We start from the raw sequence: 16,086 nt of genomic DNA, 5'->3' as shown, positions 1-16,086 counted from the left end.
TGTCTTGTCATCTGATCTTCAGAAGCTTCTGAAGACAGCTCAAGTGAAAATGGTTAGCTCTTTGGCATGGTGCAGTAAACAGTTCAAGGGCCCGATTTTACCAATCAGAGCCTAAGGGCGGGATCCGGGCGTAATACGGATCCGAGCCCGGAATCCTCCTTGCAGCGCGCCCGTACGCGTTTTGCCGGCTCCGGTCAGATTCGCGCTATGGGCGGGGCTTAGCGCTGCTGGAACGATCGGAGCTCTGAACTGCGCATGTGCAGTTCGAAAAAAATCTGAAGCAGCGCGCCCGGGCACGAAAGAAAAAAGCAGAAAGAGCGGCTCTCTGACACAGACCATCTGGGGGGGGGAGGGGCGGTGGTGGTGGTGGTGGGAGGAGAGGGGGTGTGACGTATCATCCCCTGGGGGGGGGGAGGCTGCTGCCGCTCTGCAGCCGACCGGTGGGGACGGAGGGGGCAGGGGGTTCCGCTGACACTCTGCGGCCGATCGGTGGGGAGGGAGGGAGGGGGCAGGGGGTTCCGCTGACACTCTGCGGCCGATCAGTGGGGAGGGAGGGAGGGGGCAGGGGGTTCTGCTGACACTCTGCGGCCGATCGGTGGGGAGGGAGGGAGGGGGCAGGGGGTTCTGCTGACACTCTGCGGCCGATCCCTCCTTCCCACCGGAGGAACGAATCCCTCCTCTCTGGAGTGGCCGCAAACTTCAAACACCACGACTGTCATCATTCACCTCAGCGGGAACGTTGCAATCTCTGACCCCGCTCTTCGGAGGCTGCAGCAGCAACTTCGGATTTTTATTCGGCAGGTCGATTAGAGCGCGGATCCGCATCGGACCAGAAGACGGTAAAGTGGGATTTGGCGGTAGAGTTGGGCGCGCGGTTCATTAAGTCGATTTAAATGCATGCAAATGCATTAAAATCGTTGGGCCGCCTGATTCGGGCGCGGGCCGGACCTGCGCCCGAATCAGGTGTCGATAAAGCTGCGATCTGCTCGGAATCGGGTGCAGATCGTGGTATAGGCCCGATGCCCAACTTTACTGCGATTCGGGCGCACGACGGCGCAGAGTCGCTGAGCAGAAACTGATAGCCAAGTTCCGCACACACGAGGACGGCCTCAACCGGGATATTGGGTTCATGTCCTGATGCACGTCAATTGAACTCAAGACACGAGGCTTCGGTAACTGAAGGCTTTTATTGCCTAACAATGGAACTACTAGAACGTAAGTACACCATCCCAGACTGACGAGGTCCCGCCCGAGCAGGGGGTCTTATACCTCTCCCAGGAGGCGGAGCCCGACTGGGATGTGCCACAACAGTAACAACCACAGGTGTATTAATCCCACCCTAGCCCAACAACAACATTAGAACAATCCCACAGTGTGAACACCCTAGCCCAACAACAATATTAGAACAACCCCACAGTGGGAACCAACGATGGTTCACCACATGTCCCACTATTTGTAACCCCCACAGAGTTTCACTGGCTGTCTTGTCTGGAGACAATACACATCTTTTTAGCCTGTCTTGATGCTCTCTCCACTCATGTTGTTTTGTTTCTTAAAGACTTGATTAGTTGTAAGTATTCGCATTCCAACCATTATTCATGTAAATTGAGTTTGTGTCTTTATATGCTCTGTTTGTGAACAGAATTCCCACTCACCTGAAGAAGGGGCTTGCAGCTCCGAAAGCTTGTGTGGCTTTTGCTACCAAATAAACCTGTTGGACTTTAACCTGGTGTTGTTAAACTTCTTACTGTGTTTACCCCAGTCCAACGCCGGCATATTCACATCATGAGTCTCATCATCAGTGCAGACAGCTCGGGAGAGTGTGCTGCCGAGATAAATGAACTTATCTACTGCTGACCGTGGTCATGGACTTTGGGTTCAAGGTAGCGCTTTCCTGGAACTGGCTGATGCAATGTTTCAGTATTCTTTATGTTGATCATAGGGCACATGTTACTGCGTGCTTTGGAGAACAAGTCCATGCTACATTGTGTCCAGCTCTGAACCAGCAGCTAGTGCACGGTCATCAGCAAACAGGAAATCACCATGTGTGTCCCTGGAGAACTGAACTTCGTCAGGGGTCATCTCAGATTGAGCAGCTTCCTGTCCATGAAATATCTGATTTCAATGTCAGGATCTTCTTTATAGCAGGATGAAGGTGTTTCTCTTTGAAAATATACTATTTGTTACCTGTTTGCTATAAGTATATTCTGTACTCTCTGATATACCAGATGATCTCAGTGGTGAATGTGAAGGATCATAACACAACAGCTTTGTGCTTTGATAACATTCATTCTTAAGGAAAGAGCTATTTTTGTTCCTGATGTGTACATATGTGTAGAAGGCATCATTTTGAAGTGAAGGCGGCAGCATAGGTTGATTTGGCAGATAGAGATTTACAGCATTGAAACAGGCCCTTCGGCCCAACTTGTCCATGCCGCCTTTTTTTTAAAACCCCTAAGCTAATCCCAATTGCCCGCATTTGGCCCATATCCCTCTATACCCATCGTACCCATGTAACTATCTAAATGTTTTTTAAAAGACAAAATTGTACCCGCCTCTACTACTACCTCTGGCAGCTTGTTCCAGACACCACCCTCTGTGTGAAAAAATTGCCCCTCTGGACACTTTTGTATCTCTCCCCTCTCACCTTAAACCTATGCCCTCTAGTTTTAGACTCCCCTACCTTTGGGAAAAGATATTGACTATCTAGCTGATCTGTGCCCCTCATTATTTTATAGACCGTTAAAGATCACCCCTCAGCCTCCTACGCTCCAGAGAAAAAAGTCCCAGTCTATCCAGCCTCTCCTTATAACTCAATCCATCAAGTCTCGGTAGCATCCTAGTAAATCTTTTCTGCACTCTTTCTAGTTTAATAATATCCTTTCTATAATAGGGTGACCAGAATTGCACACAGTATTCCAAGTGTGGCCTTACCAATGTCTTGTACAACTTCAACAAGACATTCCAACTCCTGTATTCAATGTTCTGACCAATGAAACCAAGCATGCTGAATGCCTTTTTCACCACTCTGTCCACCTGTGACTCCACTTTCAAGGAGCTATGAACCTGTAACCCTCGATCTCTTTGTTCTGTAACTCTCCCCAACGTCCGACCATTAACAGATTCTGTGGTTATAACTGGTACATACAGAATTTTTCAGTCATCATTGTTTCAGCATTTGCTGACTCGATGTGAACCCATTTACTCACCTGAATCATGCTTACTAATGGAACTGCATAACAAGTTTCCATCTTCAGTCACACAAGAACAGAGGATGCCGAAACATTGCTGGGTACGTTGCAGCCCTCGGGGCTTAATGTTGAGTTCAGCAGCTTTAGATTTTGACCTTTCTCCTCCATCTTAAACTCCTTTTTAAAAATATATCCCATATTTATAGATATTGCCTCAATCCAAACTCCACCCCCTCCTGTCCCACACCAGGCCATCTGTCTTTTGATCTTAAAGTTGCTACTTTTTATTGCAATCTCAGCTACACTTTAATATCTAACACAAGTATGGATCTCATGGCCTCAGTCACTGCTTTCAACACAGCAATGAGATGTTTGATGGCTTCCACCTTTGCTGCAATAGAAGCTGAGACAGTGGCCCCCTCGATGGTCGGGTCTGCTTGTGCAATCATGAAATTGGTGGCCACTGTCACAGTGGAAAGAATAAAATCCAAGTGCTGCTTGATATCCTCCATTGCAATGGAGCCGAGCCCCTTCAAGCTCCTTAACAGTGTGATGCGCTATCAATAAGGCGAAAGACTACCGATATGCCAATATAAGTGTAGGCTTTTATTCACAACAGAATCAGGAGCAGATCCCAACAATTAACCGACCTGGACTGAACAAGGGGGAGGAGACAGCCACCTTTATACTAGGTGCTGAGGGGAGGAACCAAACTGGAAGGGGATGTGTCCAGGTATGACAAACACACACAACGGTGGTCCATATAGGACAAAGGCACAACTGAGGTCCACCACATTCACCCCTTCCTTTTAAAAAAACAACACGGGGGTGAAGCGGAAACAATATCACAAGTCCAGACGAACCGGTGGCTTGATCCGTCGTCGCGATCGTCGTAGTGCAGGTCGCAGAGTCGTCCGAGCAGGGAGCGATGTTGGCCCAGGCTCCGTACAGTGAGCGTCGAGAGAAGGCGCTGGGTGGTGTGAAGCGGACCGATCCGTCGTCCCGTCCAGTCGTCGGGTACTGCGTGGCGACGGCTCCGGCGACTCAAGCGAGTTGTACACAGGGGCGAGAGGAATGAGCAGTGGCCCTGGTGGCGTATGGGGAACAGTGGGAACCGGAGCTGGGGGGTGGGGGGCTGCAACAGGCTCTGGGCACACTACATTGGGGACAGGGACTGAGGGAGGAAGAGGCGTAGCAGTCTCCGAATGGACGACACCAGGGACCGTGGGGCGGAAGGACGTGGTGACCTCCGGGGCACCCGCGGGTGCCAAGTCACGGACAGAAACCGTGTCCTCCCGCCCATCAGGGTACGCTACATAAGCATATTGGGGATTAGCATGGAGCAATTGGACCTCCTCGACCAAGGGATCTGCCTTATGGGTCCGGACATGCTTCCGAAGCAGGACGGGTCCCGGGGACATCAGCCAATCCGGGAGCGAAGTACCCGAGGAGGACTTCCTGGGAAATGAAAACATCCGCTCGTGAGGGGCCGTATTGGTCGCTGTGCACAAGAGTGACCTAATGGAATGTAATGCGTCCGGAAGGACGTCTTGCCAACGGCTGACTGGAAGGCCCCTAGACCGTAACGCTAATAGAACGGCCTTCCAGACGGTTGCGTTCTCCCGCTCTACTTGACCATTGCCCCTGGGGTTATAGCTAGTGGTGCGGCTGGAGGCAACGCCTTTGGCGAGCAGGTACTGCCTCAGCTCGTCACTCATGAAAGAGGACCCACGGTCGCTATGAATATAGGCTGGGAAGCCGAACAGGGTGAAGAGCTTGTTCAGGGTCCGAATCACTGTAGCCGTGGTCATGTCCGAGCAGGGGAAGGCAAAAGGGAAACGTGAGTATTCGTCAATGATATTCAGGAAATAAACATTGCGGTTAGAGGAGGGGAGGGGGCCTTTAAAATCAACGCTAAGGCGCTCGAACGCGCGAGTGGCCTTTACAAGGTGCGCCCTACCTGGCCGGTAGAACTGCGGTTTGCACTCAGCGCAGACCCTGCATTGCCTGGTAATCGTCCGGACTTCCTCAAGGGAGTAGGGCAGGTTACGGGACTTGACAAAATGGAAAAATCTGGTGACACCCGGGTGACAGAGGTCGTTATGGAGGGACTGTAGCTGGTCTAGTTGGGCACTGGCACATGATCCACGGGACAGGGCGTCTGGGGGCTCATTGAGCTTCCCAGGCCGGTACATGATGTCATATCTGTAGGTGGAGAGCTCAATCCTCCACCGCAAGATCTTGTCATTCTTAATCTTGCCCTTTTGCCTGGTGTTAAACAGGAAGGCAACTGACCGCTGGTCCGTAATTAAGGTGAATCGTTGGCCTGCAAGATAATGGCGCCAGTGCCGGACGGCTTCCACGATGGCCTGGGCCTCCTTCTCGACCGAGGAGTGTCGAATCTCAGGGCCTTGTAAGGTCCGGGAAAAGAAGGCCACCGGACGGCCCCTCTGGTTAAGGGTGGCAGCTAGGGCAAAGTCAGACGCATCACTTTCCACTTGGAATGGGATGGATTCGTCCACAGCGTGCATCGCGGCCTTCGCGATGTCCGCTTTGATGTCATCGAAGGCCCGACAGGCTTCCTCCGCCAGGGGAAAAGAGGTCGATTTTAGGAGCGGACGGGCTTTATCTGCGTAACGGGGAACCCACTGGGCATAATAGGAGAAGAAGCCCAGGCATCTCCTCAGTGCTTTGAGGGTAGTAGGGAGGAGAAGCTGCATAAGGGGACGCATACGGGCTGGGTCGGGGCCAAGGACACCATTTTCTATCACGTACCCAAGGATGGCGAGGCGGCGTGTCCGGAAAACACACTTCGCCTCATTGTATGTGAGGTTCAGGAGAGTGGCCGTACGAAGGAATTTTTGTAGGTTGGCATCATGGTCCTGCAGGTCATGGCCGCAGATGGTGACGTTATCCAGATACGGGAAAGTGGCCCGTAGTCCGTGCTGGTCCACCATTTGATCCATGGCCCGTTGGAAGACTGAGACCCCATTGGTGACACCAAAGGGGACTCGGAGGAACTGGTAGAGGCGGCCATCCGCCTCAAAGGCAGTGTATGGGCGATCCTCCGAGCGGATAGGGAGCTGGTGGTAAGCCGATTTCAAATCGATCGTTGAAAAAACCCTATAGTGCGTGATGTGGTTGACTATGTCCGCGATACGGGGAAGAGGATATGCATCTAGTTGGGTATACCTGTTTATGGTCTGGCTGTAGTCAATCACCATGCGGTGTTTCTCCCCCGATTTAACTACGACCACTTGCGCCCTCCAGGAGCTGGTGCTGGCCTGGATAATCCCTTCCTGGAGCAAACGTTGTACCTCGGACCGAATGAAGGCCCGGTCATCCGCACTATAGCGCCTACTCTTGGTGGCTATAGGCCTACAATCCGGGGTTAGGTTATCAAATAATGGGGGGGGGGGTGATCTTGAGGGTCGCGAGACTGCAGGTGGTGCGCGAGGGGCGCTGCCGTGACGGCGTCTTGCAGACGGAGAGCGGGGGATAAGGGCCATCGTACTGCAGGATGACGCTTCTATGATGGCTGAGGAAATCTAACCCCAGCAGTACAGCTGCGCAGAGTCGCGGCAGCACGAGGAGCCGAAAACGCTCGTAGACTGTGCCCTGTACCGTCAGCGTCACCAAGCAGCACCCGAGGACCTCCACTGAGTGAGAATTCGAGGCCATGGAGATGGTCTGGCTCCAGGGTCGCACGGGAAGGGCATATTGACGCACTGTGCGAGGGTGTATAAAACTTTCCGTGCTCCCACAGTCGAACAGGCAGTTTTCTGCATAACCATTTACCTTGATCTCCATTATGGACTTGGAGAGTTGATGTGGCTGCGACTGGTCCAGGCAAATCGATGCCACTGTTGAATTAAAGAAGAATCCATCTTCGTCGCCGTCTGATGACGTCACGGATGAAGCTTCCTGCTCAGCTTGCCTTGATGCCAGTCTCAAAGATGGCGACTCCCGCACTTCCGGTGACCGCATCAAAGATGGCGATTCCCGCACTTCCGGTGACCGCATCAAAGATGGCGATTCCCGCACTTCCGGTGACCGCATCCAAGATGGCGATTCGCGCGCAGCCGCCGCCTGCATCAAAGATGGCCGCGCCCTCGGAGCACACATGGCTCCACGAGTCTTCAGAAGCGGCTTTGCTCTGCAGACTTTAACAAAGTGGCCTAGCTTACCGCATCCGGAGCAAATCGCGTCCTTTGCCGGGCAGTGACGCCGAGGGTGCTTAGGGAGGCCACAAAAGTAACATTTGGGCCCTGCTGGAGCAGCCGTCGCAGTGGAGCCGTCGGTGGAACGGGATCCAAGGTAAGATCCGAGATTATGGGAGGCTGCTTCTAACATTTCAGCCATCGTGGCCGTTTTCCGGAGGTCTAGGTCATCTTGTTCCAGCAGACGCTGCTGGATGTATGTAGACTCAATGCCCGCAACGTAGGCGTCGCGGATCAGATCCTCCGTGTTCTGAGCTGCTGAAACAGCCTTACAGTCGCAAGATCGGGCGAGGACTCGCAGGGCGCGCAGAAATTGGGCGCACGATTCTCCTGGCTGCTGTTTGCGGGTAGTTAGGAGGTGTCTGGCGTAAACCACGTTAGGGCTCTTTCGGAACTGCCCTTTTAGGAGTTCGATAGCGTCCGCGTATGTAGCAGCGTCCCGGAAGATTCCATAGACAGTTTCGCTTACCCGGGTGCGGAGCACGTGGAGTTTAGCAGCGTCGGTGTCGATGGCCGTAGCGGTGTCGACGAATGCTTCAAAGCAGTCCAACCAATGATCAAATTTATCAGAGGCTCCAACCTCTTGAGGGTCTAATGCTAACTTGTCGGGTTTTAGAAACTGCTCCATACTAGTAACTGTTGTGAATAAAATTGATGCGCTATCAATAAGGCGAAAGACTACCGATATGCCAATATAAGTGTAGGCTTTTATTCACAACAGAATCAGGAGCAGATCCCAACAATTAACCGACCTGGACTGAACAAGGGGGAGGAGACAGCCACCTTTATACTAGGTGCTGAGGGGAGGAACCAAACTGGAAGGGGATGTGTCCAGGTATGACAAACACACACAACGGTGGTCCATATAGGACAAAGGCACAACTGAGGTCCACCACACAGTGACAGCAGGTTCTGCGACAGACTTGTCAATGCACCAAGCACTTCAGTTTGCTTAATCGTCAGTTTTCTCCTGCAAACAGGAGAAATCCTAATCTGAATCCCCTTTAGCAGAACTCATCCGTGATCTAGCCCTCCGATGAGCTGGCGCACGAGCTGCCCTTTTCTCTTGGTCTGACGGCAACCCACTTATGCCCAGTGACCCACCACGTTCTGATCCCAATGCTATACTAGCCTCTAAGATATGCACAGTGCTAATATCTGAGTTGGTGGCTGCTCGAATCAGATCAAACAATTGTGGTTCTTCATCACTGGCGTAGGCCTGACCTCTCACTTCCTCCTGGCCTGGCCAAGTGGCAGATGTTGGGTATGTGAAAGCATAAAGGCCACAGAAACTTTGGGGTAAGGAATGGGTTGGGGGAGGAAAGCAGAAGGCCCATGGTCACATCATCTTCAGCTTTCAATTTATGATGTACCTCAAGATGATATGAATAGGAAGTTGAAATGGGATAGAGGTCTGTAACACACCACCATCTGTAATGTCCTCAGCAACATGGGCTCTTTTGCTGCGGCCCCTTTGAGAAGGAGCACCAAATCCTCTATTAGGGTGAGTGGATGCAGTTGTGACCGCTGATCATTTGCCGATCACTCCTATTATGCATGCCCTTTTGCTGTTAATGTGGCGCTATGTCTAGGTTATGCCAGGCCCATAGAGGCAGTGAGAGTTGGGTAAGGGACTAGTATTATTGAAAGCTGTGTGTGTGAGGTGGACTAGGCGAATGTTAGGCCTGAATCCTCTCGTGTTAGTAAGTTCAGTCAGGTGAGTGATGGGGGTGTGGTGAATTTGGCAATGTAACAGGCTTGTTTGCTCGGTGTGAGATGATGTATAGCTGCATTCACTGACCTTGACCACAACTGTGGGGAGTTCATATTTCTGCACCACTGCCAGGACCTCAGGGCTAGACTCCAGGCATTGATCTCTTGAGCCATTTGCTTCCACTGCTTTCTGAGGACACACCTTTCTTGGTTTGATTTGATTTATTATGGTCACATGTATTAGTATAGAATGAAAGTTTTGCTTCTTGCGCACTATATAGACAAAGCATGCTGTACATAGAGAAGAAAAGGCGAGGGTGCAGAATGCAGCATTACAGTCATAGCTAGGATGTCGAGAATGATCAGCTTAATATGAGGTAGGTCCATTCAGAAGTCTGATGGCAGCAGGGAACCAGCTGTCCTTGAATCGGTTGGTACAAGCCCTCAGACTTTTGTATCTTTTTCCTGATGGAGGAAGGTGGCTTTCTGACGAACATGATAACCCTAACGGGCTGGAGCGGGAAACACGGCTTGTCATTGATGGCTGGAGCAGACGATACCAGACAACTTTTACGATGGTGACAAACTGAGTTTTCTGATCTCTCACCCATCATGACACCCATTGTGAGCGGGGCTGGAAAATCTCACCCTCTGTTTCTTTCTGCTGACTATATCCAGCATTTTCAGTTTTTATCACAGAGTTAAGAATCCACAGCATTTGCCTTTGCATTGACCTCTTTCTTTCCCTTTACAAAACAAGGTGGCAGATAATGGAAGGAAACAGTGTCGAATTGGAAGAATATGCTGATGTAGTGGTAATGTCACTGGACTAGAGACCCAGGCAAATGCTCTGCATTTTGAGTATTGATTTGGGATTAGTATATGGTGAATATATAGTGAATCACAGGGCATGCATGGGCTGTAACCAGGGGCCAGGCGTAAAGAATTGTTTGCTTGCCAGCTCACTGGAGGCTGAGTTCGCAGATGGGTTCTGCTATAGGGGATTCAGATGAGAATCTCAAAAGGGTGACACACAGTAGAAAGCTCATGGGAATGAGAATCAAGATGCCAGATCTGATGTTGGCAGTCCAGGTTGCCTTCGGACGTTGTCAATGAACATAGAATTATCTGAATCCAATTTGGCAGCAGGCATCATGCAGCATTTACCGGCTCAACAGCCTTCGTTCCATCTCCTTGTCATAATGCAAATCCAGAATGGGATGAAATGTTTCCGAAGCCTGTATTTTTTGAGACTTTCCCTAACTGAAACAGAAACCCAGAAGTTCCAGGTTTCTGGAAGGGGGAAGTTGTTAATTGGATTTCCTGACTTGACATTAGATCAGCCTCTGACTCAGGTTATCATGGAAAGAGAGGTTGACTGGGAAAAACAAACACCAGTGTGCCAGATCAGATTTCAGCCTGTGGTTGGACAGAACGTGATGTGGAGATGCTGGCGTTGGACTGGGGTAAACACAGTAAGAAGTCTAACAACACCAGGTTAAAGTCCAACAGGTTTATTTGGTAGCAAAAGCTTTCGGAGCGCTGCTCCTTCGTCAGGTGGAGTGGGAGATATGCTCACAAACAGGGCATACAGAGACACAAACTCAATTTACAGAATAATGATTGGAATGCTAATCAAGTTAATCAATGCTAATACAGCTAATCAAGTCTTAAAGGTATAGACAATGTGAGGGGAGAGAACATTAAGCACAGATTAAAGAGATGTGTATCATCTTAGAATCTTAGATTCTTAGAAACCCTACAGTACAGAAAGAGACCATTCGGCTCATCGAGTCTGCACTGACCACAATCCCACCCAGGCCCTCCCCCATATCCCTACATATTTTACCCACTAATCCCTCTAACCTACGCATCCCAGGACACTAAGGGCAATTTTAGCATGGCCAATCAACCTAACCCGCACATCTTTGGACATCATCTCCAGACAGGACAGCCAGTGAGATTTTGCAAGTCCAGGAGAGTTGTGGGGGTTACAGATAGTGTGACATGAACCCAAGATCCCGGTTGAGGCCATCTTCATTGTGTGCGGAACTTGGCTATCAGTTTCTGCTCAGCGACGCTGCGCTGTCGTGTGTCATGAAGGCCGCCTAGGAAAACGCTTATCTGAAGATCAGAGGCCGAATGCCGTGACCGCTGAAGTGCTCCCCCACAGGAAGAGAACAGTCTTGCCTGGTGATTGTCGAGCGGTGTTCATTCATCCGTTGTCGCAGTGTCTGCATGGTTTCCCCAATGTACCATGCCTTGGGACATCCTTTCCTGCAGCGTATCAGGTAGACAACGTTGGCCGAGTTGCAAGAGTATGTACCGTGTACCTGGTGGATGGTGTTATCACGTGAGATGATGGTATCCATGTCGATGATCCGGCACGTCTTGCAGAGGTTGCTGTGGCAGGTGTCGTGATCACTGTTTTCTTCCTGTTGGGGAGCACTTCAGTGATCACGGGCATTCGGCCTCTGATCTTCAGGTAAGCGTTCTCCAAGGCAGCCTTCACGACACATGACTGCGCAGAGTCGCTGAGCAGAAACTGATAACCAAGTTCCGCACACATGAAGACGGCCTCAACCGGGATCTTGGGTTCATGTCACACTATCTGTAACCCCCACAACTTGCCTGGACTTGCAAAATCTCACTGGCTGTCCTGTCTGGAGATGATACACACCTCTTTAACCTGTGCTTAATGCTCGCTCCACTCACATTGTCTGTACCTTTAAGACTTGATTAGCTGTATTAGCATTGATTAGCTTGATTAGCATTCTATTCATTATTATGTAAATTGAGTTTGTGTCTCTGTATGCCCTGTTTGTGAGCATATCTCCCACTCCACCTGACGAAGGAGCAGCACGCTCCGAAAGCTAGTGGCATTTGCTACCAAATAAACCTGTTGGACTTTAACTTGGTGTTGTTAGACTTCTTACTGTGTTGGACAGAACAGCAGGGGCTCTTGATACTTTGTGATTCCACCCAATGACCAGAACAGTATAGGGGCTGAGGAGAGTTGATTGAGCAGTCCAGGCGCAGCAAGAATCTGGGTAGTTGTAATTACTCAGTACCAGCATGCTAATGGCTATGGTGCCAATGAACTATGGAGTTGGAAATGTTTATTGCTTCCCATATAAACTAGTAAACTACATTACTTTTAGAACATAATTTTGATTTGATTTGATATATTATTGTCACACGTATTAGTGTACAGTGAAAAGTATTGTTTCTTGTGGCGATACAGACAAAGCATACCGTACATAGAGAAGAAAAGGAGAGGGTGCAAAATGTATTGTTACAGTCATAGCTAGGGTGTAGAGAAGATCAACTTAATACGAGGTAGGTCCATTCAAAAGTCTGATGGTAGCAGGAAAAAAGCTGTTCCTGAGTTGGTTGGTACGTGTCCTCATAATTGAGTTAATTCGGGACACAAAGCACGGTCAAGGTAAATATTTTCAGGTGCACATTCTAAATAATGCAGGTGATAGTTTGCAGTATAATCAAAACATGGTTCAATGTCTGAATGAGGATATGTATCTATACAATAATATATTACATATATTATTCTTATTGAATAGTACCTTTTTCTGTATGAGTAATATAGCTTGTGTTTTGTTTCCAGATCTGTTTCCTTTGCTCATATAAATCTAGGGCTCATTTTCCTTTTAAAAATGGATTATTATTATGAAGCAATCCGTAGATTTACAAACGCTATAAAGGTTGAACCAACTTCTACAAGGGCATATGTGTGTCGAGCACAGGCAAATCACAAGGTACACATACACATGAAATTAAAATTGTTAAACTTGATTTTTGTGGCCTAGTTGACTGTCTGTATATTACTTTGCTTTTAAATTGATTAATTATCATGAAAGACCCAAATTTGCTTCCTAATCAAAATTCTGCTGATCTTGTGGAAAATATTGAGATATCTGGGCCTCAGTAATCTTGAGTTATGTAAGGTATAAATCAGCAAGCCTCTGCTGACCACTATTAATTGACTTGTTTTAGAAGTACATACGAACAGAATGATGGTCACCTGTGATGTTTTCCATGGCTAAACAGCCTGCTGACACTAACTTTCTAGGCTCAAACATGGGTAGGGACCACATGGTGACATCAGGCACCCAACAGCATTTCACGTTTGCAGCATTTTCTCTTGATACATGTGGAATGTGCATCTTGCGGGATGTGGGAAGTTATGCAGGCACAAGGTGTCCTCGATGACTATATCTGTAGCAAGTGTTACCAGCATATCTGCAGCAAGTGTTACTTGAGCCCCTAGTTGCGGAACTCGAGCAGCAGCTGGAGTCAGTGTGGTGCATCTGTACAACTGAGGATTACGTGGATAGCATGTTTAAAGAGGTGGACACATCAGAGCTAAGAGGTACACAGGCAGAGAGGAAATGGGTGACCACAAGAAAATCTAAGCGAAACAGGTAGGCAGTACAGGAATCTCCTGAGGCTATCTCACTCACTAACCATTCTTCTATTTTGGAGATTGGTGAGCGAGATGGTTCCTCAGAGGACTGTAGCAAGAGCCAGGTTCTTGGCACCATCGGTGGCTTAGCTGAACAGGAGGGGAGGCGAAAGAGTGGATGTCCTACAGTCATAGTGGATTTCATAGTTAGGGAGTAGACAGGCATTTCTGTGGCCATAAGTATGACTCCAGGGTGTTATAATAGTTTCCTGGAGCCAGGGTCAATGATATCATAGAGTGGCTGCAGGACATTCTTTTGGGGGAGGGTGAACAGTCAGAGGTTGTGGTTCACATTGGGCCAGTGACAGGTATGGAAAAGTGAAAAGTGTAAGCAGATTTTAGAGAGTTGGGAAGGGGATACAGATTAGTCAGTTTGACTTAATGACAGGGAAACCTCTCTGGAAACTATGGTTGGGGACAAAATCAGTAGCCATTGAGACAACTGCAGGGCAATTAAGGAAAGCCAGCATGGATTCATTAAGGGAAAATCATGCTCAACTAACTTGCTGGAGCTTTTTGAGGAGGTCACAGAGAAGGTTGATAAGGGCAACACTGTTGATGTGGTGTATATGGATTTAAAAAAGGCATATGATGCAATGCCACACAACAGACTTGTTACCCAAGGCCAGAATTGAACCCAATTCCCTGGTACTGTGAGGCATCAGTGCTAACCGCTGTGCCACCAGGCCATTTCTGGAAAACTGAAAGCTGAAAATGCAAGAAATATTGAGCAGTTCAGGCAGCATCCATAGAAAGGGAAACAGAGTTAACATTTCAGGTTGATGGCCTTCAGTCAGACCTGTCTGCCCTTCAAGCATTTGCTGACCAAAATCCTCATAATGGTGAAAGCTCTGTTGTACCGATATGGGTCTAAGATTAGGAGGTTTCTATGCTTGTGAGAAAAGAAAAGGCACAGAGATTTTAGGCAGTCAGGCTAGCTCTGAATGGATGACTTGCTTATTTTCTTGTATCAATTTCCATTAAGCTCTAAACTCTTCAAGCTTACTTTACGGTTACCTTGGACTTTGCAGCACTGTACAGATCTGGTTTATTTTCTCATTTTGCTGCTATTTTTGAATGCAGTTTTATGTTTAGTGTACCAATGATATGTGCCATTTAACTTGGCCATGGTGGCTGCACATGCTCTCCAGCTATTACCTTTTGATTCTGTTTTGCCAAGCGCCAGTCTGTGTCTTGTTTTCAGGTTTTTGCTTTCAGACAGAGCTGTTCATTATTCTGCCATTGACACTTACCCTAGATCAGTGCTTTTTTAACCATGCCCTTTTGTTCCAGGTCATCTTCGTTATTGATCTCTCCTGCCCGCTATCTCATATTTTCCCTTTTTTTCAACCTGTCCCCTCCCCTTTCAACTAAAACTCATCACATTTCTATCTCTCTTCAGTTCCAAAGAAGTCAAATTAGACTTGAAATATTAACACTGTTTCTCTTTCCACAGATGTTGCCAGACACTTTTGAGTTTTTCTAGCACTTCCTGCTTTATTTCAGATGTTCAGCATCAGCTGTATTTTACTTTTATTTATATATCCGAAATCAAGACCTTGTTCCTCTCATTTCTAGAAATAATACTGTTTCCTGTAAAGTGTGGACTCTACGGCACTTCCCTGGTCCAAACATCCAAATAAGTCAAGAACACTCCCCTCCAATCTTCTGGGTCCCAATGTACCACATTTGGGTGCCAATTTCCAATGTTCATTGAGCGCCACTGAGTTTTGGCAAGGTGAAATCGCAACTCTTTTTGTCCTCACCCGGACTCCACACTTTACAAGGTTGAACAGGATCTCACAGCATGAGCTGGGGTTTGAAACTCCTGTTTGCTTGCTGGCCAAATAGATCAGAAATTTGGGTAGTGGTGAATGGTAAGTTCAACTCCTGACTTAAGTTGCACTCTCCATTTTGCCACCAGCCTCCAGTGCCTGAGGTCTTGCCACTAGCTGATTGCTACCTTCCTTTGTGGATGCTCCTGTTTCTATTTCTGCTTTTTCTCAAGTATCTCCATTACTAGGTCACATCATCCATACAAGCACCAGTAACTCTTGTTCTCTTCATGTGCCCTTTCTATAACAGAAATTAAGCACGATCATCTACACATGATATTGAATCTTAAATTCTCTAACAGTGTGTGGGAGGTTATCTGCTGGAATTATTCCAGTTTAACTTGATACAGTGCTATGCCAATAATTGTTTACTCTCCAGCAGTTTTCTTGAGGGAGTGCCAAAACAGTCAGTTGAAATTGATTCTTTATCCAGATAACTGTGACTCATTTTATGTAATTCTGTTGTCCTTAAAATATAAGGTGAGATCTAGTGGCCCTGTTTGCTGTGGGTGCCAATCCCATTATGGCTGCTAAATCTCATGGGAAGGTCAAACAGGATTTGTGTTGGCGAGATTTTGGTTTGAGATCTTTCCTACCCCCGGCAGTGTGAGTTCCCTGATTATACATAAATTTAAATATAATTAAAG

The 16,086-nt window shown here is 48.2% G+C and overlaps 1 protein-coding gene across 1 annotated transcript in view; it reads left to right on the top strand.

Moving 5' to 3' along the window:
- Positions 1-16,086, top strand: part of ttc6 (tetratricopeptide repeat domain 6) — a 217,118-nt gene that overhangs the window by 61,689 nt on the left and 139,343 nt on the right. The window contains exon 16 of the mRNA XM_078233109.1: positions 12,747-12,897. Within this exon, the coding sequence (XP_078089235.1) occupies positions 12,747-12,897 (151 nt within the window). The remainder of the gene's footprint in view (positions 1-12,746; positions 12,898-16,086) is intronic.

Source organism: Mustelus asterias, chromosome 18, assembly GCF_964213995.1.
Source record: "Mustelus asterias chromosome 18, sMusAst1.hap1.1, whole genome shotgun sequence".
Taxonomy (NCBI): domain Eukaryota; kingdom Metazoa; phylum Chordata; class Chondrichthyes; order Carcharhiniformes; family Triakidae; genus Mustelus; species Mustelus asterias.
Note: the sequence above shows the minus strand (reverse complement) of the source record. Positions and strands in the feature narration are given on the sequence as shown.